The 25,437-nt window shown below is 43.1% G+C and overlaps 1 protein-coding gene and 1 long non-coding RNA gene across 2 annotated transcripts in view; one reads left to right on the forward strand and one right to left on the reverse strand.

Annotated features, from left to right (window-relative positions):
- The first annotated feature begins 1,717 nt into the window (after positions 1-1,717).
- Positions 1,718-8,169, forward strand: LOC117508871. The gene is made up of 3 exons (XR_004560220.1): positions 1,718-1,732; positions 5,187-5,190; positions 8,085-8,169. It is a non-coding gene; the product is annotated as an uncharacterized LOC117508871 (long non-coding RNA).
- A 16-nt stretch (positions 8,170-8,185) lies between these two features.
- kcnj13 (potassium inwardly rectifying channel subfamily J member 13) overlaps positions 8,186-25,437 on the reverse strand; it is a 35,814-nt gene continuing 18,562 nt past the window's right edge. Inside the window, exon 2 of the mRNA XM_034168716.1 lies at positions 8,186-8,767. Coding sequence (XP_034024607.1) covers positions 8,196-8,767 — 572 coding nt within the window. The 3' untranslated portion in view covers positions 8,186-8,195. The remainder of the gene's footprint in view (positions 8,768-25,437) is intronic.

The following is a 25,437-nucleotide window of genomic DNA, read 5'->3' on the forward strand; positions in this document are numbered from 1 at the left end:
AGCAATAAACAGAATTAATTGGGAGGAAACACTCACATCATGTATCATAGACACTAGCAGTGATATTTTTTGTTAAGAAAATCAGAGATGTAATATCTGCTTTTACTAGGAAGTTCAACTTCAGGGTCAAGAAAGGTCAAAAACAACTCCCATGGTTCGATCAAACCTGTAAAGGTCTGATGAGATCTGGAGACATGCAGCTTAAGATGTATCTGAAAACTCGACTGCTCACAGGTTAAAATTCATTCTTTTGCAGAATAAAGTTACTCAAACCTTAAGGAAAGCCAAAGCCAATTTTCGAGGAAATTGAAGATTCAAAGGATGGGAAGAAAGTTTGGCAGACACTAAATAATTTACTTGGTAAAAATAGCAAATATGACAATAATACTCTTGACTTAGATATTTATAATGTTCTGGAGAAAGATCCTAAAAAATATACTCAACAAAAATATAAACGCAACACTTTTGGTTTTGCTCCCATTTTGTATGAGATGAACTCAAAGATCTAAAACTTTTTCCACATACACAATATCACCATTTCCCTCAAATATTGTTCACAAACCAGTCTAAATCTGTGATAGTGAGCACTTCTCCTTTGCTGAGATAATCCATCCCACCTCACAGGTGTGCCATATCAAGATGCTGATTAGACACCATGATTAGTGCACAGGTGTGCCTTAGACTGCCCACAATAAAAGGCCACTCTGAAAGGTGCAGTTTTGTTTTATTGGGGGGGGGGATACCAGTCAGTATCTGGTGTGACCACCATTTGCCTCATGCAGTGCAACACATCTCCTTCGCATAGAGTTGATCAGGTTGTCAATTGTGGCCTGTGGAATGTTGGTCCACTCCTCTTCAATGGCTGTACGAAGTTGCTGGATATTGGCAGGAACTGGTACACGCTGTCGTATACGCCGGTCCAGAGCATCCCAAACATGCTCAATGGGTGACATGTCTGGTGAGTTTTAGATCTTTGAGTTCATCTCATAAAAAATGGGAGCAAAACCAAAAGTGTTGCGTTTATATTTTTGTTGAGTGTAGCAAATACTTTGATTGACTACTTTTTAAATAGTGTCCTCAATATAACAAATTAGTTTTCCTCCACCTCTGTTGCACCTTGTTTTCTAAACTGTGACCAACCCATTTTTCAATTGGACGAAATAACTGAAGACAAAGTATTAAAAATTATTAAAGGATTTAAATGTTCCAAAGCCAAAGATGTATATGGTATGGATACCAACTTTATAAAAACACATGCCTTAGTACAACCTATCACTCATATGGTTAATTTGTGAATTCGTCATAAAACAGTCCCAACAGCCTGGAAAGTTGCTTCAGTGACTCCCATTTTTAAATCAGGCTGTAAAACTCAAGAGGCCAATTACAGGCCAATCAGCATTCTTCCATTTATCTCCAAGGTAGCTGAAAAATGGTTTGGAAATCAGCTTATCAAACACCTTGATAAAGGCTTCACACCACTACATCAAATGCAGTTTGGGTTTCAGTCACACCACTCAACTGAAACAGCCAGCTGTATGTTAACTGAAAAGGTTAAGTGTCTATTGGATAAGTATTCCTGTGTAGGTGCAGTGTTTCTTGACTTCAGGAAGGCATTTGACACAGTCACAAAGTTTTGCTTAATAAACTCACATACTTTAATTTCTCACCTGGAGCAGTTCAGTGGTTTGAATCGTATTTTTTAAACAGAACTCAGAGTGTTACAGTTGACAGAGTCAAATCTTCTTTTCATAGTTGTCCTGTAGGTGTCCCACAGGGGTCAGTCCTGGGGCACTTATTATTTGCATTATACATAAATTACCTTCCAGAGGTATGCTGTGATCTCAATAATCAAATGTATGCAGACAATGCATTAATTACACCTATGGTACTACAACTGATAATATCTTACAAACTTACCAATATTTTAAACAAAGTACAAGACTGGCTTAATGATAATTGCCTGATGCTTAACACAACTAAAACAGTTTGTATGACATTTTCAAAAAGACTAATAGAGCAGAACAGTCTCAAAGTGTCGATAGGTAGAGAGGTACTTGAAATGGTATCCCATTTCAAGTACCTTGGAATCATCTTGGACTCTAATCTTTCCTTCAAAACCATGTGAAAAAAGTTGTCAACACCGGAAAATTTAACCTTCAAAACTTTAAACAAATCAGGCTTTGTGTTTCGACTGATGCTGCTCGATCGTACCTTCACTGTATGATCCTGTCTCATATTGAATATTGCTGCACAACATGGTCATTTGCTGGTATGACAGTACTGAAACCTTTAGAGCAACTTTATTAAAAAGCCATCAAAGTGTTTGCTAAAAAGCCATATTCCACTCATTACTGTGAAACAGTCTTCCAACAACCATATGAGACAGTTCCACCCTGAGTGCTTTTAAAAATGAGCTTAAAAATGGCTCAAAAACAATCAAACCTGTCAACACAGGTGAGATGTATTATATATAATTTAATGTTTTGTATTTATTGTAATTATTGTTTGTTGTTGTGTCTGAGGACGACAGATGGAAAACAGCTTCTAGCTAAATCTGGCATATTTACACTATGTCATGAAAATGTACAAAGTGTTCATTAAAGTGGATGTGACACTTAAAGACAACATAGTCTTATTACATATAACAAAGGTTATATAATTCGGTCAACCTAAGTGTTTTTGGAAAATGGACGCGATTCTCCCGTTATATATAACATTTGCACATCCCGCCGCTGAAAAATGTGCACGCCCCGTGACCAGCTTCCCACTGAGCACCAAGCCTAAAATACGTCACTACGTGTAGACCGTATTGGCTTGCATGCCTGGCGGCCGTTGTTTACACATTTTTTTAGCGGCAAAAACTGATTAAACACAGCTCTCAGGGACTTGTTTGTCGATATGCCTGACCAGTGTGTCGCAGCATATTGCACAAACACAAGGGCGAAAGGTTTTAGCCTTTTCAAGTCCAGGCAGATTGATCGAAAGCCGCGGTGTTGTGTGATGCACGAAATGTCCGGCTGCCGCTCGCTCCGCTCGCACACACGCATTTGCTCCCGACAGCAGACACTTTCCTTTACCGTCTCCATGTTGTCACTGCTCACAGGAACACATAAAATGTCAACCACAAATAATATGTTCACAATAATCTTGAAATGTCAGGGAACTTACGTAGTAAACACGGCGGCGGCATGTTCACTGTTGTTTTCGGCGATCTTTTTCGAAACTTTTGCCATTTATTTCCTATTCTTTCATGAAAATAACGTAACTAAACACGGATGAATGCAATGCCAGGCACTGGAAAACGGCAAAAACCCGACGGTAATGACGGTGGTCCACAAGTAATAGCTACACTATCGCGGCTCCAGAACAATAACAAAGGCAGTAAACAGATACTCAAATCAAAAATGCTATACAGTGGTCCCTCGCTATAACGCGGTTCACCTTTCGTGGCCTCGCAGTTTTGCTGATTTTTTTTTGTGCAATTTTGCATGCTTTTTTTTTTTTTAACAGCGCATTGTGTTCTGCATCCTTATGAAGTGGGCCGGTCGCGGCACCGGTCTGCATCACTGCTCTCACTGCCTCTGATGCCTCCGGGCCACTCACACCGCACTCCTGTCTGCTGTGCGGACCTGCCCCGATCTGGCATATAAAGTGTGTAGTGAGGGGTTTTACAGCCTTAAAACATCTATTATAATTGCAAAAAATAGCATTGACTACTTCGCGGATTTCACTTATTGCGGGTTATTTTTAGAACGTAACTCTGCGATAAACGACGGACCACTGTAATTAGAGTGTTATAAACAGCAGCAAGAAAAATCAAAGCCTCCCTTAGCATTCCATATTCTGCAGCCTTTCAAAATCCATCGGAATTGGCACGTCTCTTGCCTCTGCTTTGGCTCCGCCATAAACACCATTGGCATTATTTTCGCTTCCAGAATGCTCCTGATTTGAATGTTCATCCGAAAGATACGGCTCCAATCTGTAGAGTCTAATCACTGCTGTGACATCCTCAGGATCCGAGTCAGAAATAATCCACACTTGAAGAGGAGTCAGAAAAGTTCTTGATCTCGTCACTTTCAATTCAAATCAAATCAAATCAATTTTATTTATATAGCACCAAATCACAACAAACAGTTGCCCCAAGGTGCTTTATATTGCAAGGAAAGGCCATACAATAATTACGGAAAAACCCCAACGGTCAAAACGACCCCCTGTGAGCAAGCACTTGGCGACAGTGGGAAGTTCCTGTTGTTAATCTAACAGACAAAGACGGGACTCTACACGCTGTGACGTCACGGCATCACGTGACCGCTGATGGAACGCTACCAGCACACTTTCCAAGAAACACACTTTTGAGAAACTGTACAAACTTTATTTCTCAGTGATAATAATTAAAACCACTTTCAACTTACTATACTGTATGTATATTTTGATATTTCTATTAGTTTTACCTCATTTTTTAGGTGTCATATCCACTTTAATGTGCATTGTCCTCATCAAATAAACAATAAAGAAAAGAAAGAAAAGAAAAGAAAGAACCTTAGAGAACTGAGGTTCTTCTAAGGGTTTGCTTGTGTACTACAGGAGGTTTGTGAAAGGGTACTCTAACATTGTGAAGCCCCTGCACGGCCTCACTTCTGGCTAACCACCTCCACGCAAGAAGTCCAACTTGAAGCAGACAACTGATCAGACTTACCACAACCCAAAAGAACCCTTTGGAGGTCGATGAATTTCTGCTTGTCAGCAGACGTTCGAGCAGGTCATTGAATCACTTACCACTGCCCCTGTGTTGGGTTTCGCCGATCCTCAAAAGCCATATTTACAGCACACTGATGCCAGCACCAGCAGCCTGGGTGCTGTCCTTTATCAAAAACAGGAAGGTCAACTCCGCGTCATCGCTTATGTGAGCAGAGGGCTATTGCGGAGTGACAGCAGGTACCCAGATCATAAGCTGGAATTTTTGGCGCTTAAATGGTCAGTTGCTGAAAAATTTTGTGACTACCACTTTGGAAATCATTTCACTGTGTGGTTACTTATCATGTGTGTGCATGTGTGTGTGTGGATGTAGCCTACCGTGTGTAAAGTCTAGGTGTGTGTGTGGAAAAAAGGGGATAAAATTTTGCTTCATCACTTTTTGAAGTAGTTGATGATGAAGGGTCTGATTTAAGTGAGAAGTTGTAAACTAGTGAAGTGAAACCTGTAAAGGAAGAAAAGAAAATTATATTTTATTTTTTATTTATTTATTTTTCTAAGTTTTTGAATTTATATAGGTCATGTTGTTATTAACTATTTTAACCATGAATTAGTGGCCTTGAGTAGTTTAATTTTACTGAGACAAGTGAATGTGACCTGCTTCACAGGTTAGATTTTTTGAGAGATTTTAATGACATCAAGAGCGGATGTCATTGCATCAGGAGTCTACTCTGGAGGGAAGAGATCAGCAGCCAGCGGTTAGCCACCAGATGGTTCACCGGGCACCAGCTTGGAGATCCAGATCCGACGGACTGGATGGCGAGCCAGAGCTGAGGAGAAGAAGGACAGCTGTACTCACCTCCTTACTTGTGGTGTGGTAGGACAGAAATGAACGCAAACCATGGGCCCCAACGAAAAGATAAACTGAGCTCAATAACCCCCCCCCCCCCCCACAAAATAAAAAAAAAAAATCCACAATAAAGGACACATTTTTTTTTTGTTTTTGGATGGCATTACCCTGACCTCTAGTAATACTGTGAGAAATCTTGGAGTCATTTTTGATCAGGATATGTCATTCAAAGCGCATATTAAACAAATATGTAGGACTGCTTTTTTGCATTTACGCAATATCTCTAAAATCAGAAAGGTCTTGTCTCAGAGTGATGCTGAAAAACTAATTCATGCATTTATTTCCTCTAGGCTGGACTATTGTAATTCATTATTATCAGGTTGTCCTAAAAGTTCCCTAAAAAGCCTTCAGTTAATTCAAAATGCTGCAGCTAGAGTACTGACGGGGACTAGAAGGAGAGAGCATATCTCACCCATATTGGCCTCTCTTCATTGGCTTCCTGTTAATTCTAGAATAGAATTTAAAATTCTTCTTCTTACTTATAAGGTTTTGAATAATCAGGTCCCATCTTATCTTAGGGACCTCGTAGTACCATATCACCCCAATAGAGCGCTTCGCTCTCAGACTGCAGGCTTACTTGTAGTTCCTAGGGTTTGTAAGAGTAGAATGGGAGGCAGAGCCTTCAGCTTTCAGGCTCCTCTCCTGTGGAACCAGCTCCCAATTCAGATCAGGGAGACAGACACTCACAGGGGGTTGTTTTGACCATTGGGGTTTTTCTGTAATTATTGTATGGCCTTGCCTTACAATATAAAGCGCCTTGGGGCAACTGTTTGTTGTGATTTGGCGCTATATAAAAAAAAATTGATTGATTGATTGATTGATTTTTATTCTATTTTTTGCACGCATCTTATTTTATTTCTTGTTTAGTGAACAACACCGGTGTACTGTCATATTGTTCCCGTTGATGACTGAGAATATATGTTCTTTTTGAAAGTTACCTCTGAGTGAGTGTGTTTAATGTTGATGATCCTACCTGGACTCCGTGAGCGATGGCCTACAAATTCTGATAGCTACTCTAAACTGCAAACTGACATTGAACTGTACTATCAGCTGTAGTTCCATCAGGCAAAGAAGACCACTTTGTTTTTCACTCACTCATCCTCTTGACTCTCTTCACTCTTCTTTGCTTCCCCAGACAACACCTCTATCCAGAACCTTCACTTCCCTCACTTCGGTGCCAGTTCATTGTGATCTTGTTATCCACGTTCCAGCCTTTGTTTCTTGTCCTGTTGCCTCTTGGTATTTTTTGACCTTGCTTTGTATTTTTGGATTTCATCTTTGTCTTTGTCCTTGTACTTTGTCATGCTGTGTTTTGACCTTTGCTCGCCTGCACCACGCCTCAGCCTCTCGATTGTTTGTACCTCTGCCTCTCTGCCTGCCATACTGTATACCGAATCCCTGCTGCATCTTAAGATAAAGCCTTTTATTATTCCAACATCTGTGTTCTGGAGTCCTGCATTTGTGTCCAGGCCACATTGCACCTGCATTCTGACACACAGGTCAAAAGACAAACATGTGCTCGATGGTCTCTTCAGACTCATCACACAAAACACAAGGGTTCACATCCAAATAAGAAAGACAGCAGTTGGATAAATCTGATGAATTATTTTGAAATAAGTCTCCTTCACTTTAGGGAAAACGGGTATGTTAATTTTATTACATCCACCAAGGACGTAATAAAATCATTGGCATTTATTTATTTATTTATTTGTCTGTAAGTCTGTTAGCAGGATTATGTGTAAACTACTTCATAGATTTTGATGAAATTTTCACCACGTATAGATATTAGGCCATGAAAGCATCCATTACATTTTGGAGGTGATCCAGATCTGGATTGGCGGACGTCAGAAAATATGCTTTCATTCAAAGCAGGACACTCCAGTAACTCTGTAACTTAGTACGTATCCCTCTGGTAATCATGTGCAGCAAAGCAGAGGAGTTGTTTTAATCAATGAAACAATCAAAGATCATGAAAGAAAATGATAGATCATATTTCTGACAACACCCTGGGAATTTCACCCAGGGAACTCTTCACTCAATCAAGGCACACAAGTCTGGTGAAAAGAGAGGCAGAGTAAGTGGTTCACAATACAGAAAAAATTATTAACAACAATTTAGAATAGAACAATTTAACAGTTATAACAGCAATTTATTCATCCTAAGTTAAAACACTACTCAACACAGTGGCTGATTTTGGATTTCTTCCGAGTCCAAACATGCAGGTACGTTGGCCACGTTAGATTGTGTGTCATGATTTATTAGCAACCGCTAATCGGATGACTGATTTAAAACAGGGCTTGATCATCGTTCACACAGACATTAGCTTACATGTAAATTACAAAGAATGAAATAAAAATTCATTTTCTCAATTTCAATATCTAAGAACAATTTGAAATGAATAAATAGAAATGAGATTGACTGATGGATCAGAGACCTGACTTGCCCCTCGTCCAGTGTGCACGGTGACAGACTCCACCATCAGACTCAGGGTTCCTGTACCCGATTAAAGCACCCCATGACTTCTTGTTCCAGAGGTGCATTCCCCACTTATCCCTCAGAAGCTGAGTTCCTCCAGGATCCCCCTGTGGCAGTGTTACATTCTGTCACTGCCATCTCCGTTGATCTGCACGACACAGTCTTTTGCCAAAGGACCCTTTGAGTGGGCTGTGTCAAAGTGCCGCCTGTTCACCATGTACCTCCCCTGACCATCCAGCTCCAAAGCAGGCACAAAGCGACGGTCAAACTGGATTTCTTGACGGAGGTAGGAGGTCTTCTTTTGGCAGAAGGCTCCGCTTCCCTGCTGTAAGGCAGACAGGAACACTACCAGCTCAAAGTGGTTGGATGTGCCCTCACACAGGGTTGGATAGAGCGGGCTTTGGCGGTCCAGGGGATGGTAAAAAGTGAGTGGGAAAATGAAGAAGGGACAAGGCTGCTGGCCTAAATGATCCAAGTGGAACTCCAAGGATGTCTGATGCAGGGTCTGGCCTTCATCTTCCTCATACAGCACAGCACTCACCTTCACATCTACCAGAGGTCGGTTCAGGAGGTTGGTAGCTCGCAGCATGAGGCACGTCTGACTCTGGTGTTGGCCCACCACTGCTTGGGGACTAAACTGAATGGCTCCTGCTCGTTTTGGAGGACGTGCAATCTTGGCTACAAATGCACCTGGAAGTTGGAGAGAATGAGACTGATCAATGCTGTGTTTCTCACGAATATGCCCCAAATATTTTTCTGCTTTACAGTAAACTTGTAAGACAGTTATAGTTGGAAGATTAAATGCACTCATCCTGGACATGAACCAGAACCAGTTTTGATGTGTATTTGGGATCATTGTCCTGTTGGAACACACAGTTGTTGTGCAACTGTCTAGCTGTTGCTTTGAGATGACATTGAAGAATTTGGAGGTCATCCTCCTTGATTATTTCATCCACTTTATGCAATAAACCACTACCAGTAGCAGCAAATCTGCCCCAGAGCATGATGGCTAATAAGGTTAGACCTTACTTGTGTGAAGCGACTTGAGGCAACTTTGTTGTGATTTGGCGCTATATAAATTAAAATAAGTTGAAATTGAATTGATGGCACCACCACCACATTTGACAGTAGGTAGAGTGTTCTTAGGTTTCAAGCCTCACCTTTACTCCTCCAAACACACCTCTTGTCATTGTCATCAAATAGCTCAGTTTTTGTCTCATCTGACCATAAAAATCTTCTCCAGAAGACATTTGGCTTGTCCATGTAGTCAGCTGCAAATTTCAGTCTAGGTGAAGGTGTCAGTTTTGGAGCAGGAGCTTCTTTCTTGGTCAGCATCTTCTCAATCTATAGTGATGTAAAACCATCTTCACTTTGGACAGTGATGCTGGTCTTCCAGCAGTTTCCAGTTCATGGCAGGACTGAGCCTTGGTGGTTCCTGCATTACTTCTGGACATCCTAATCAATTTCCTCTCATCTGAGGATGACAGTTTAGGTCTTCTTACAGACCTTGGTAAAGTAGTGACACATCAGACAAACTTGTATTAATGTACAGTTGCTTGAAGTGATGGGTACCATCAGTCACCCATCACCTCAGCTGGCTCCACGTCGAAAGGAGCCAGTTGAGGTGGCTTGGGCATCTTTTCCGGATGCCCCCTGGACGCCTCGCTGGAGAGGTGTTCCGGGCATGTCCCATTGGGAGGAGGCCCTGGGGAAGACCCAGGACATGATGGAGGGACTACGTCTCTCGACTGGCTTGGGAACGCCTTGGGGTTCCCCCGGAGGAGCTGGGGGAAGTGTGTGTGGATCGGGAGGTCTGGGCAGCTTTGCTTGAGCTGCTGCCCCTGCGACCCGACTCCGGATAAAGCGAAAGAAAATGGATGGATGGATGCTTGCACTGATGATCTTAGAATCTGCATTTTTTTTTATACTTTAATTTTTATTGCAGTTTCATTATTAACGACAACGCAAAATTAAACATCTCATTACCAAAAAAAAGCACACACACTGAAAAAAACCCCAAACTGAGTAAACACATTGCTTTTTTTTCCCCTTTTTTTCTCTTTCCTCCCCGTCCCCTTTACTCTCTCCTTCCATTCCCACCTCTCCTCCTTGTGCAGTGGGGAAAATACTCTGTATAGATTAAATAGAAAACAATGATACAGATGAAGTGCCCCACCCAAAGCAGCAAGCCAATTTGGGCCCAACAGCTACAGCTACTCCCAGATAAGAAGGAGGGGGGGTATCCTACCTTTTGGCAGGATACCTTCCCATTTTGACTTCACATATAATGTTGAGTTATGTTTACTTTCCATAACAGTCTCATAAAACCTAGATATTATTTTTTTTACAATTACTATTAGGTTTGTATACACTCAGCATAACTGTCATCACTGGGTTCAATTCTTCTACAACCCCTGGCAATAATTATGGAATCACCGGCCTCAGAGGATGTTCAGTCAGTTGTTTAATTTTGTAGAAAAAAGCAGATCACAGACATGACACAAAACTAAAGTCATTTCAAATGGCAACTTTCTGGCTTTAAGAAACACTATAAGAAATCAAGAAAAAAAGATTGTGGCAGTCAGTAACGGTTACTTTTTTAGACCAAGCAGAGGGAAAAAAATATGGACTCACTCAATTCTGAGGAATAAATTATGGAATCACCCTGTAAATTTTCAACCCAAAACTAACACCTGCATCAAATCAGATCTGCTCGTTAGTCTGCATCTAAAAATGAGTGATCATACCTTGGAGAGCTGTTGCACCAAGTGGACTGACATGAATCATGGCTCCAACACGAGAGATGTCAATTGAAACAAAGGAGAGGATTATCAAACTCTTAAAAGAGGGTAAATCATCACGCAATGTTGCAAAAAATGTTGGTTGTTCACAGTCAGCTGTGTCTAAACTCTGGACCAAATACAAACAACATGGGAAGGTTGTTAAAGGCAAACATACTGGTAGACCAAGGAAGACATCAAAGCGTCAAGACAGAAAACTTAAAGCAATATGTCTCAAAAATCGAAAATGCACAACAAAACAAATGAGGAACGAATGGGAGGAAACTGGAGTCAACATCTGTGACCGAACTGTAAAAAAACGCCTAAAGGAAATGGGATTTACATACAGAAAAGCTAAACAAAAGCCATCATTAACACGTAAACAGAAAAAAACAAGGTTACAATGGGCTAAGGAAAAGCAATCGTGGACTGTGGATGACTGGATGAAAGTCATATTCAGTGATGAATCTCGAATCTGCATTGGGCAAGGTGATGATGCTGGAACTTTTGTTTGGTGCCGTTCCAATGAGATTTATAAAGATGAAGAGAACATGTACATTTCCACAGTCATTGATGATATGGGGCTGCATGTCAGGTAAAGGCACTGGGAAGATGGCTGTCATTACATCATCAATAAATGCACAAGTTTACGTTGATATTTTGGACACTTTTCTTATCCCATTAATTGAAAGGATGTTTGGGGATGATGAAATCATTTTTCAAGATGATAATGCATCTTGCCATAGAGCAAAAACTGTGAAAACATTCCTTGCAAAAAGACACATAGGGTCAATGTCATGGCCTGCAAATGGTCTGGATCTTAATCCAATTGAAAATCTTTGGTGGAAGTTGAAGAAAATGGTCCATGACAAGGCTCCAACCTGCAAAGCTGATCTGGCAACAGCAATCAGAGAAAGTTGGAGCCAGATTGATGAAGAGTACTGTTTGTCACTCATTAAGTCCATGCCTCAGAGACTGCAAGCTGTTAGAAAAGCCAGAGGTGGTGCAACAAAATACTAGTGATGTGTTGGAGCGTTCTTTTGTTTTTCATGATTCCATAATTTTTTCCTCAGAATTGAGTGATTCCATATTTTTTTCCTCTGCATGGTCTAAAAAAGTAACCGTTACTGACTGCCACAATTTTTTTTCTTGATTTCTTATAGTGTTTCTTAAAGCCAGAAAGTTGCCATTTGAAATGACTTTAGTTTTGTGTCATGTCTGTGATCTGCTTTTTTTCTACAAAATTAAACAACTGAATGAACATCCTCCGAGGCTGGTGATTCCATCATTTTTGCCAGGGGTTGTATATTTGCTGTTGTCAGGATTTGGGATTTGCCGGCTTTTATTTCTTGGCTTTGTGTTTTTCAGTTACATTTTGTTTATTGTCATGCTGAGGTTTTTTCTGTTTGGGTCTGTCGCTGCTGGCTCTTGGTGGTGGGTGTTTCCCTCTGTCTGGCCACCCCCTCCTTCTGGTGTGTTCCACGCACACCTGTTCTCTATCTGCTCCCCATTGTGCCTTATTCCCTTGCCAGATTGTAGCACCTTGTGCCTCTTTCCAGCTCTGTTTCTTGTATTTCCTTGCCTTGCTTCATTTGCCTCATCGTGTTTTTTGACTACCTGTCTGTGTACCTCGACCACGCCTAAGCCTGATGTCCTGTTGCTCATTTTGGACTGCCTATCTGTGTACCGACTCCAGCCTGTTTACTGAGTAAACCCCTTAACTCCACTAAGCTGTGTACCTGCATCCTGCATTTGTGTCCAGCCCGTCTTGCCTGTCAAACCTGATAGTACAATATGGCCAACAATGGACACAGCAGACACAGACACCTTCGAGCTGGCGGTACGCCAGCACAGTCGGCAGCTCTCTCAGCAAGAGGACCAGCTAACCGCTCTGAACTCAAGGATTAGTGAGTTAGCCAAGCGGCAGGCTTCTTTCATCGAAAGTCCGTGATCAGTCCAGGATCCAAAACGAAACGAGAGGGGATCCATGAGCATACCTCAGGCCTGTAGCCCTCCCAGTCCACCAAGTACTGCACCCCCTTCCCACGCCGCCGAGACCCCACGAGGCGCCTCACAGTAAAAACCGGCCCCCCGGCCACAAACCGCGCGGTAGGCGAGGGAACAGCCGGAGGGCACAGAATACTGGACCGAGCAGGCTTGACCTGGCTGACGTGGAAGGTGGGATGAATTCTCATAGACCGGGGCAGACACAGACGTACCGAGACTGGATTAACCACCCTTGAGATGGGGAACGGCCCCACGAACCTGGGAGCGAGTTTCCTCGGCAGACATCGGAGGGACAGATGCCGGGTGGAGAGCCAAACCCGTTGTCCCGGGGAGTATCTCGGTTCCTGGATCCTCCTCCTGTCGGCCGCCTCTTTGTAGGTCGCCGAAGATTGTAGCAATGTTCGTCGGGCCCGCTCCCAGGTTAGGCGACAACGGCAGATTAAGGAGAGGGCCGAGGGCACCCGGGAGGTCAAGTCTGTAGAAGAGAACAAAGAAGGGTGAAACCCATGTGATACGTGGATAGGAGAGTAGCCGGTAGAAGCAGATGGCAAACAGTTGTGTGCGAGCTCTATCCATACTAATTGAGATGACCAGGAAGCCGGGTGCTGTGAGGCGAGAATACGAAGTCCCTTTTCCAACTCCTGATTGACCCTCTCAGCCTGCCCATTGGCCTGAGGGTAATACCCGGAGGTGAGGCTGGAGGTGACTCCCAGGAGATGACAAAACTCCCCCCAAAAGTGTGAGACAAACTGGGGCCCTCGATCGGACACTATGTCCTGTGGGAAACTGTGTAATCTGAACACGTGGTTTAACAAGGCCTCTGCGGTTTCTTTGGCTGTAGGAAGCTTCGTAGCGGTATAAAATGGGCCATCTTGGATAGACGATCTACCACTGTAAGAATTACAGTATGTCCCTTGGAAGGAGACAATCCGGTAACAAAGTCCACTGAGATGTGTGACCATGGTCGGGTGGGGACAGGTAACGGATGGAGCTTGCCAGTGGGTGATCGGTTGGACGGCTTGTGCATAGCGCATGTAGTACATGCCCCAACATATGCCGTGACGTCGGAGAGTAAACGAGGCCACCAAAATCTTTCCCGGATGATTGTGGCTGTCTTTCCTATTCCTGGATGGCAAGTGAAACGGCTGCTATGTGCCCAACAAATCACCTCCCCCCTGAGACCCTCTGGTATGTACAGCCTCCCCGGAGGGCAGTCCTGAGGTACAGGAATACTGCGCATTGCGGACCGGACTTTTGTCTCAATGTCCCAGGTAAGAACTGAAAGGAAGCAGGATGTGGGCAAGACGGACCCCGGTTCAGCCGTTTCATCCGATGGTTCTTCACAATGAGAGAGAGCATCGGGTTTACCGTTCTTTGTTCCAGGCCGGTATGATAAAACGAAGTTAAAACAACTAAAGAAAATGGACCATCTAGCCTGTCTGGCATTGAGTCATTTCGCTGAGCGCAGATATTCGAGATTCTTATGATCGGTCCACACTAAAAACGGCACTTGTGCCCCTTCCAACCAGTGGCGTCACTCCTCCAAGGCCACTTTAACCGCCAACAGTTTGCGGTCACCGATGTGATAATTACGCTCAGCCAGACTCAGTTTACAGGACAAAAACGCACAGGGATGTAATTTCTGATCAATGGGATGGACCTGAGGCAAGACGGCACCGATCCCTATGTCAGAGGCGTCTACTTTGACCACAAACTGTAGGGCGGGGTCAGGGAGGAGCAACACAGGGGCCATAGTAAAGCGTTTCTTTAGGACGTGAAATGCTTCCTCACACTCCGGAGTCCAGCAAAAGGGCCAGAGTACTGAGGTGACATTATGCAGAGGGGCAGCTACCGCACTGAAATTTCGAATGAACCTTCGGTAAAAGTTTGCAAATCCAAGAAACCTTTGGACCTCCTTGCGATTCTTAGGTGTAGACCAATCACGCACAGCGGCTACCTTAGCTGGGTCCATCCGGATAGACCCTGGTGTAATTATAAGTCCTAGAAATGATACAGTGGACTTGTGAAATTCGCATTTTTCTGCTTTTACATATAACTGATTACGTAACAGGGTCTCAAGCACGGTACGCACATGTCAAGAGTGTGTTTCAGCATCCGGGGAAAAAATCAGAATATCATCGAGATACACAAACACAAATTTACCCAAAAAATCTCGTAGCACGTTATTAATCAGGTTTTGAAATACCGCAGGTGCATTGGTTAAGCCAAAGGGCATGACTAAATATTCATAATGGCCAGTGGGAGTATTGAAAGCGGTCTTCCATTCATCTCCCTGTCTGATTCGCACTAAATGATAGGCATTGCGGAGATCGAGCTTGGTGAAGATTGTGGCGCCTTCTAGTAGTTCAAACGCGGAAGCTATTAGGGGCAGGGGATAACGGTTCTTCACAGTGATATCGTTAAGCCTGCGATAGTCAATACAGGGACGGAGTGACTTATCTTTCTTTTCTACAAAGAAAACCCCCGCCCCTGCGAGAGAAGATGATGGGCGAATCAAACCGGCCTCCAAGGATTCCCGGATGTATTCGTTCATGGCGATGCGTTCAGGACCGGTCAGAGAAAATAGTTTTCCCTGTGGGGGACTCATGCCCGGAAGTAGCTCAATGGCACAGTCATAAGCACGATGTGGTGGCAGCGACTTTGCCTTGACTTTGCTAAACACAAAATCGTGGTACTCAGTAGGAACGCCTGCCAAATCAGGGTTAAGGGGATTAGCTACCCTCACGGACATCGCGAAACAGCGCCCCGTACAGGTGGAGTCCCAGGAAGTGATTTGTCCGTCGGACCAGTTTATAATCGGACAATGTATTTTTAACCAGGGATGCCCCAAAATGGCGGAGTGAGTCATTTTATCGAATACATGAAAGCTTATCGTTTCTGGGTACCGGCTATGATCAACTGAACGGACTGAGTGTGGTGGGTGATGTGACCCAGTACATGACCATCAACGGCATGCATAACCAGCGGCCGTGTGAGACAGTAAAGCTTGAGGTGTAAAGACCTGGCGAGAGAAGATTGCACTAAATTCGTGTCAGAACCTGAATCAATAAATAACGGAACTGAACATGACGAATGATTGGAAATTAACCTGACCGTGATCACGTTTTGAGGAGTGACAGAAGTAATAGCATATTGACTCACCCGGCGTACCCGTTGTGTCCGCATGGGGGCACCCCTGGCTTGGCACTCAGTGACCACATGACCCGCCTGACCACAATAGAAACACAATCCCTGGTCTCTCCGATGCTGCCGCTCCTCAGTGGTCAGCCGGGTACGACCCAACTGCATCGGTTCTTCTGAGGCTGCATGAGACGAGCTGGAGCTGGAAGCCGAGGACCCGACGTGACGAGCGGATGAAGATTCCGAGAGCTGGGACGAGGCGCGCACATCTCGTCGGGGCAGATCCGCCAGCCGGCGATCAGTGCAGATGGCTAACGCGATTAGCTCGTCCAGTTGTTCCGGGAGGTCAACGGCTATCAGCTGATCCTGGATCTGCGTGGACAGGCCTTGGAAGAACATGTCATGGAGTGCGGCCGGGTTCCACTCGCTCTTAGCCGCGAGAATGCGGAAATCAATGGCGTAGTCGGCGACACGTCTGTCTCCCTGCCGGAGACGCATCAGGGAACGGGCTGCCTCACGGCCCAGTGACGTATGCTGGAAAACCTGGCAGAGTGCGGTCTTGAAAGCCTGGAGCGTTCCACACGCCGGAGACTGCCTACTCCACTCTGCCGAGGCCCACGCCGCTGCCCGGCCAGTGAGGTGAGTTATGATGAAGGCGATCTTTGCCCTGTCGGACGGAAACATTGCTGACATTAACTCGAAGTGCAGGTCGCATTGTGTAAGGAAAGGCTTGACGTCTCCGGATTCCCCGGAGAAATGCTCAGGTCGAGACAGCTGGTTGCAGATGACAGGGGCAGCTGTAGGCAACAGCGGGCCCGCACTCGGTCCTGTCGGCGGCTGGTTGGTAGAGGCCGAGGTGGACGGAGCCTGAGGCGTCAGAGAGGTTACAAGCTCGTTAATTTGTGCGCTTACTGAGGACATGAAGGCGTCCTGTCTTTTGGCCAGGTCAGAGATACTGGTGCTTAAGACGGTGATGCGGTCCTCTTGTTCTGCCAGCTGGCGGCTATGGTGATGAACAGCCAGCTGGAACGGGTCCGAGTCTGCTGTATCCATTGTTGGCCTGATCGTTCTATCAGGAGTGTCAGACAAAGAAGGCAGGAGACAAATGCAGGACTCACTTAGTAGCTCTGGTTCAAGGAAGCATTTACTGAGAGGCTTAGCTGGGTACGGTACACAGTAAGGTAGTCCAAGAAAAGCAAACACATCCAAAACGTCAGGCAAAGGCGTAGTCAAAAAATACAGACAGGCGGTCAAAACACAAGGTGGAAGCAGGACGTAGACAGAGCGAGGTACAGAGCTTGAAACAATGGCACAGGGCACAACGATCAGGCAAAAACCCGGTGCAACCAGTGGTGTTTAAATACTCCCAGCAAAAAGTGCAGAAAGACCCAGAACAAGGCGTGACCCAATCACAAAGAACCGCCCCCCACCAAGCTCAGAGAAGGCAGCCAAGAGACATACAGGCCAGAAAAACCCAAGCAAAGCACCCCCAGCCAGAAAAGCAACAAAAAACAAAACCAAAACCCCACATTTACAATAGAGGGCAAACACAATACATGACAGTTATTTATTTGACTCCAGATGTGGCTCTGCCCCTGTGCCTCACTGTACAAACTCTCAAATATTTTCTGGGTGACCTTTTTCATTTGTGCCTTTTACTGTACAGCAAGTTCGCAAGGCTCTCAAAGCTCTGAATCACAGAACGCCTCCTGGGCCTGATTTGATAGAGCCTTACTTTTTGAAAGTGGCTGCTGATTTTATTGCACAGCGTCTCACAATACTCTTTAATCTATCAATCGAGAGTAAAGAAATTCCTTTAGTTTGGAAGTCAGCATTTGTTGTTCCTCTATTAAAAGGAGGGGACCCTGCAGTTTTAACTAATTACAGACCAATATCAAATTTGTGTGTTTTATCAAAAATTCTTGAATCTCTTGTATGTGATCAACTTAAAGAGTTTTTATACTCAAATAAGCTTCTTTCAAAACTGCAATCAGGCTTTAGAAAAAAGCACAGTACCATCACTGCTGCAACAAAAGTGATCAATGATATAATGATTGCTCTTGATAAAAAGCAGTACTGTGCAGCGCTCTTCATTGATCTGTCAAAAGCCTTTGACACTGTGGATCACCTTGTCTTAAAGCGTAGGCTCGTCAGCTTTGGTCTGTCAGATGATGTAGTTTCCTGGTTCACAAATTATTCGAGTGACAGGAGCCAGTGTATTAAATGTGATGCGTTGTGTTCTGAATTTATGAGTATTCACAAAGGGGTGCCACAGGGTTCTGTATTAGGTCCTTTGTTATTTATCATGTATGTAAATGATTTAGGACATAATGTCTCTGATGCCAGTGTGCATTTTTATGCTGATGATACAATCATTTTCTGCTTTGGTTCATCCCCGGTCAATGCTGTCAAATCTTTCCAAAAAGCTTTTGATGTGGTGCAGCACAAACTGCTGCAGCTAAAACTTGTCCTTAACTCTGACAAAACTAAACTCATGTTATATTCAAATTCTAGAAAAGGTCCTCAAACTGCCCCTACAGTGTCCACGCTTGAGGGAAATGAAATTGTGGTGGTTCATTCATACAAATATCTTGGTATCTTGCTTGACGACACTCTTACCTTCAAACCCCACATTGAGAATCTTGTGAAGAAACTTAAATTGAAACTGGGATTTTTCTTTCGAAATAAATGTTTTTCTTTTGAGGTTAGAAAGCGCCTTGTTACTGCAACTTTTTTTTAATCTATTTTAGATTATGGAGACCTGTTATATATGAATGCTTCAGCTCAGTGCCTGAGAAAGATTGACTCTGTATATCATGCTTCCTTGAGGTTCATTACGGACTGTAGGACGCTGACTCATCATTGTGAACTGTATTCTCGAGTGCGATGGCCTTCTTTGTCCACCAGGAGGTTGGTCCACTGGTATACTTTTATTTATAAGGCCATGCTTGGATTACTGCCCTCGTACATCTGTAACTTAATCGCACAGAGAAGTGTTGATTCTTATGGTTTGCGTTCCAACAAACATTTGCTACTCTCTGAAACTGGAAAAAGGTCCTTCACCTTCTCTACCCCTTCTTCATGGAGAACTTTGCAAAAGGACTGGAAACTTACAGAACTGATCACGTTAAATGACTTTAAAGCCAGACTGAGAGCACTTGAGACAGTCTCCTTCACATGTACTTGTTTTAATTAAGTTATTTATTAATTTCTTTTATACTGTAACTGTATTTTTATTGCTGCAACTTGGCCAGGGCTCCCTTGAAAAAGAGGTTTTTAATCTCAAAGGGACTTCCCTGGTAAAATAAAGGTTAAATGAAAAGAAAAAAAAAAAATTTAAATTCTATTCTAGAATTAACAGGAAGCCAATGAAGAGAAGCCAATATGGGTGAGATATGCTCTCTCCTTCTAGTCCCCATTAGTACTCTAGCTGCAGCATTTTGAATTAACTGAAGGCTTTTTAGGGAACTTTTAGGACAACCTGATAATAATGAATTACAATAGTCCAGCCTAGAGGAAATAAATGCATGAATTAGTTTTTCAGCATCACTCTGAGACAAGACCTTTCTGATTTTAGAGATATTGCGTAAATGCAAAAAAGCAGTCCTACATATTTGTTTAATATGCGCTTTGAATGACATATCCTGATCAAAAATGACTCCAAGATTTCTCACAGTATTACTAGAGGTCAGGGTAATGCCATCCAGAGTAAGGATCTGGTTAGACACCATGTTTCTAAGATTTGTGGGGCCAAGTACAATAACTTCAGTTTTATCTGAATTTAAAAGCAGGAAATTAGAGGTCATCCATGTCTTTATGTCTGAAAGACAATCCTGCAGTTTAGCTAATTGGTGTGCATCCTCTGGCTTCATGGATAGGTAAAGCTGGGTATCATCTGCGTAACAATGAAAATTTAAGCAATGCTGTCTAATAATACTGCCTAAGGTGTTCATAAAGTGAATAAAATCAGTCCTAGCACAGAACCTTGTGGAACTCCATAATTAACCTTAGTCTGTGAAGAAGATTCCCATTTACATGAATAAATTGTAATCTGTTAGATAAATATGATTCAAACCACTGCAGTGCAGCGCCTTTAATACCTATGGCATGCTCTAATCTCTGTAATAAAATTTTATGGTCAACAGTATCAAAAGCAGCACTGAGGTCTAACAGGACAAGCACAGAGATGAGTCCACTGTCCGAGGCCATAAGAAGATCATTTGTAACCTTCACTAATGCTGTTTCTGTACTATGATGAATTCTAAAACCTGACTGAAACTCTTCAAATAGACCGTTCCTCTGCAGATGATCAGTTAGCTGTTTTACAGCTACCCTTTCAAGAATTTTTGAGAGAAAAGGAAAGTTGGAGATTGGCCTATAATTAGCTAAGATAGCTGGGTCAAGTGATGGCTTTTTAAGTAATGGTTTAATTACTGCCACCTTAAAAGCCTGTGGTACATAGCCAACTAATAAAGATAGATTGATCATATTTAAGATCGAAGCATTAACTAATGGTAGGGCTTCCTTGAGCAGCCTGGTAGGAATGGGGTCTAATAAACATGTTGATGGTTTGGAGGAAGTAACTAATGAAAGTAACTCAGACAGAACAATCGGAGAGAAAGAGTCTAACCAAATACCAGCATTACTGAAAGCAGTCGAACATAAAGATAAGTCTTTGGGATGGTTATGGATAATTTTTTCTTGAATAGTTCTTCTAAATTAGTGAGATGCCATTTCCTCTCCACCTTACGGGTTATCTGCTTTAAGCTGCGAGTTTGTGGGTTATACCACGTATAACCCACAAACTCGTAAACAAACGTATACCCCACAAACGTATACCCACGTGGTCTTCCCCCCTCACGTGACAACACTGTGATCTTGACTGTAGTAGACAGATTATCCAAGATGTGTCATTTTGTGCCATTGCCCAGTTTGCCTACTGCCAAGGGAACTGCTGAGATTATGTTAACTCATGTGTTTCATCTCCATGGTTTTCCCCAGGATATCGTCTCCGACCGGGGTCCGCAGTTTGTATCCAGGTTCTGGAGGGAGTTCTGTCGCTTACTCGGGGCCACCTCCAGTCTCACGTCCGGCTATCATCCCCAAGCAAAATGGTCAGACCGAAAGATTTAATCAGGAAGTGGAAAAAGGTCTTAGAATTTTGTGTTCTCAGCATCCCTCTACTTGGTCCACCCAACTGCCTTGGATTGAGTTAGCTCACAACAGTCTGCCCTCTGCTTCTTCTGGTTTCTCAAACTTTTCATGTGGTGGTTGGCTCTCACTGCGGTATTGTATCACTTCCTGTTCCGGAGCACAGCGGTGTTTTTCTGTATCTGTTAGCTGTTTAATCTGCGCAGTTTGATTGATCTAGTTACCTAGATAACAATTTGTTTCACAGTGTAATCTTCACGTGCCTTAACTAAAGCACTCCCTCTGCTGAATCACCTCTAAATTATTTACACATTATTCACTTTGTGTGTTTTTAGGAATCCGCTAGCTTAGCGCAGCTACTAGCTCTTAGCCAGTTTAGCATGGCGGCTTCTCCTGTCTCTCCCGCACTTTTCTGCTCTGGGTGTGAAATGTTTAGTTATTCCTCGGCCTCCTTTAGCAGTAATGGTACTTGTAATAAGTGTAGCTTATTCGTAGCTTTGGAGGCCAGGCTGGGTGAATTGGAGACTCGGCTCCGCACCGTGGAAAATTCTACAGCTAGCCAGGCCCCTGTAGTCGGTGTGGACCAAGGTAGCTTAGCCGCCGTTAGTTTCCCTCTGGCAGATCCCGAGCAGCCGGGAAAGCAGGCCGACTGGGTGACTGTGAGGAGGAAGCATAGCCCTAAACAGAAGCCTCGTGTACACCGCCAATCCGTTCACATTTCTAACCATTTTTCCCCACTCGACGACACACCCGCCGAGGATCAAACTCTGGTTATTGGCGACTCTGTTTTGAGAAATGTGAAGTTAGCGACACCAGCAACCATAGTCAATTGTCTTCCGGGGGCCAGAGCAGGCGACATTGAAGGAAATTTGAAACTGCTGGCTAAGGCTAAGCGTAAATTTGGTAAGATTGTAATTCACGTCGACAGTAATGACACCCGGTTACGCCAATCGGAGGTCACTAAAATTAACATTGAATCGGTGTGTAACTTTGCAAAAACAATGTCGGACTCTGTAGTTTTCTCTGGGCCCCTCCCCAAACGGACCGGGAGTGACATGTTTAGCTGCATGTTCTCCTTGAATTGCTGGCTGTCTGAGTGGTGTCCAAAAAATGAGGTGGGCTTCATAGATAATTGGCAAAGCTTCTGGGGAAAACCTGGTCTTGTTAGGAGAGACGGCATCCATCTCACATTGGATGGAGCTGCTCTCATTTCTAGAAATCTGGCCAATTTTCTTAAATCCTCCAAACCGTGACTATCCAGGGTTGGGACCAGGAAGCAGAGTTGTAGTCTTACACACCTCTCTGCAGCTTCTCTCCCCCTGCCATCCCCTCATTACCCCATCCCCGTAGAGACGGTGCCTGCTCCCAGACTACCAATAACCAGCAAAAATCTATTTAAGCATAAAAATTCAAAAAGAAAAAATAATATAGCACCTTCAACTGCACCACAGACTAAAATAGTTAAATGTGGTCTATTAAACATTAGGTCTCTCTCTTCTAAGTCCCTGTTAGTAAATGATATAATAATTGATCAACATATTGATTTATTCTGCCTTACAGAAACCTGGTTACAGCAGGATGAATATGTTAGTTTAAATGAGTCAACACCCCCGAGTCACACTAACTGCCAGAACGCTCGTAGCATGGGCCGAGGCAGAGGATTAGCAGCAATCTTCCATTCCAGCTTATTAATTAATCAAAAACCCAGACAGAGCTTTAATTCATTTGAAAGCTTGACTCTTAGTCTTGTCCATCCAAATTGGAAGTCCCAAAAACCAGTTTTACTTGTTATTATCTATCGTCCACCTGGTCGTTACTGTGACTTTCTCTGTGAATTTTCAGACCTTTTGTCTGACTTAGTGCTTAGTTCAGATAAGATAATTATAGTGGGCGATTTTAACATCCAGAAGAGATGCTGAGAATGACAGCCTCAACACTGCATTTAATCTATTATTAGACTCAATTGGCTTTGCTCAAAATGTAAATGAGTCCACCCACCACTTTAATCATATCTTAGATCTTGTTCTGACTTATGGTATGGAAATTGAAGACTTAACAGTATTCCCTGAAAACCCCCTTCTGTCTGATCATTTCTTAATAACATTTACATTTACTCTGATGGACTACCCAGCAGTGGGGAATAAGTTTCATTACACTAGAAGTCTTTCAGAAAGCGCTGTAACTAGGTTTAAGGATATGATTCCTTCTTTATGTTCTCTAATGCCATATACCAACACAGTGCAGAGTAGCTACCTAAACACTGTAAGTGAGATAGAGTATCTCGTCAATAGTTTTACATCCTCATTGAAGACAACTTTGGATGCTGTAGCTCCTCTGAAAAAGAGAGCTTTAAATCAGAAGTGCCTGACTCCGTGGTATAACTCACAAACTCGTAGCTTAAAGCAGATAACCCGTAAGTTGGAGAGGAAATGGCGTCTCACTAATTTAGAAGATCTTCACTTAGCCTGGAAAAAGAGTCTGTTGATCTATAAAAAAAAGCCCTCCGTAAAGCTAGGACATCTTACTACTCATCACTAATTGAAGAAAATAAGAACAACCCCAGGTTTCTTTTCAGCACTGTAGCCAGGCTGACAAAGAGTCAGAGCTCTATTGAGCCGAGTATTCCTTTAACTTTAACTAGTAATGACTTCATGACTTTCTTTGCTAATAAAATTTTAACTATTAGAGAAAAAAATGACTCATAACCATCCCAAAGATGTATCGTTATCTTTGGCTGCTTTCAGTGATGCCGGTATTTGGTTAGACTCTTTCTCTCCGATTGTTCTGTCTGAGTTATTTTCATTAGTTACTTCATCCAAACCATCAACATGTCTATTAGACCCCATTCCTACCAGGCTGGTCAAGGAAGCCCTACCATTATTTAATGCTTCGATCTTAAATATGATCAATCTATCTTTATTAGTTGGCATGTACCTCCAACCTTCCTTTTCTCTCAAAAATTCTTGAAAGGGTAGTTGTAAAACAGCTAACTGATCATCTGCAGAGGAATGGTCTATTTGAAGAGTTTCAGTCAGGTTTTAGAATTCATCATAGTACAGAAACAGCATTAGTGAAGGTTACAAATGATCTTCTTATGGCCTCAGACAGTGGACTCATCTCTGTGCTTGTTCTGTTAGACCTCAGTGCTGCTTCTGATACTGTTGACCATAAAATTTTATTACAGAGATTAGAGCATGCCATAGGTATTAAAGGCACTGTGCTGCGGTGGTTTGAATCATATTTATCTAATAGATTACAATTTTTTCATGTAAATGGGGAATCTTCTTCACAGACTAAGGTTAATTATGGAGTTCCACAAGGTTCTGTGCTAGGACCAGTTTTATTCATTTTATACATGCTTCCCTTAGGCAGTATTATTAGACGGCATTGCTTAAATTTTCATTGTTACGCAGATGATACCCAGCTTTATCTATCCATGAAGCCAGAGGATACACACCAATTAGCTAAACTGCAGGATTGTCTTACATCATCAATCATCAATTTTATTTATATAGTGCCAAATCACAACAAACAGTTGCTCCAAGGCGCTTTATATTGTAAGGCAAGGCCATACAATAATTACGTAAAAACCCCAACGGTCAAAACGACCCCCTGTGAGCAAGCACTTGGCGACAGTGGGAAGGAAAAACTCCCTTTTAACAGGAAGAAACCTCCAGCAGAACCAGGCTCAGGGAGGGGCAGTCTTCTGCAGGGACTGGTTGGGGCTGAGGGAGAGAACCAAGAAAAAGACATGCTGTGGAGGGGAGCAGAGATCACTAATGATTAAATGCAGAGTGGTGCATACAGAGCAAAAAGAGAAAGAAACACTCAGTGCATCATGGGAACCCCCCAGCAGTCTAAGTCTATAGCAGCATAACTAAGGGATGGTTCAGGGTCACCTGATCCAGCCCTAACTATAAGCTTTAGCAAAAGGAAAGTTTTAAGCCTAATCTTAAAAGTAGAGAGGGTGTCTGTCTCCCTGATCCGAATTGGGAGCTGGTTCCATAGGAGAGGAGCCTGAAAGCTGAAGGCTCTGCCTCCCATTCTACTCTTACAAACCCTAGGAACTACAAACTACTTTATGTCTTACAGACATAAAGACATGGATGACCTCTAATTTCCTGCTTTTAAACTCAGATAAAACTGAAGTTATTGTACTTGGCCCCACAAATCTTAGAAACATGGTGTCTAACCAGATCCTTACTCTGGATGGCATTACCCTGACCTCTAGTAATACTATGAGAAATCTTGGAGTCATTTTTGATCAGGATATGTCATTCA

Source organism: Thalassophryne amazonica, chromosome 4 (assembly GCF_902500255.1).
Source record: "Thalassophryne amazonica chromosome 4, fThaAma1.1, whole genome shotgun sequence".
Lineage (NCBI taxonomy): Eukaryota > Metazoa > Chordata > Actinopteri > Batrachoidiformes > Batrachoididae > Thalassophryne > Thalassophryne amazonica.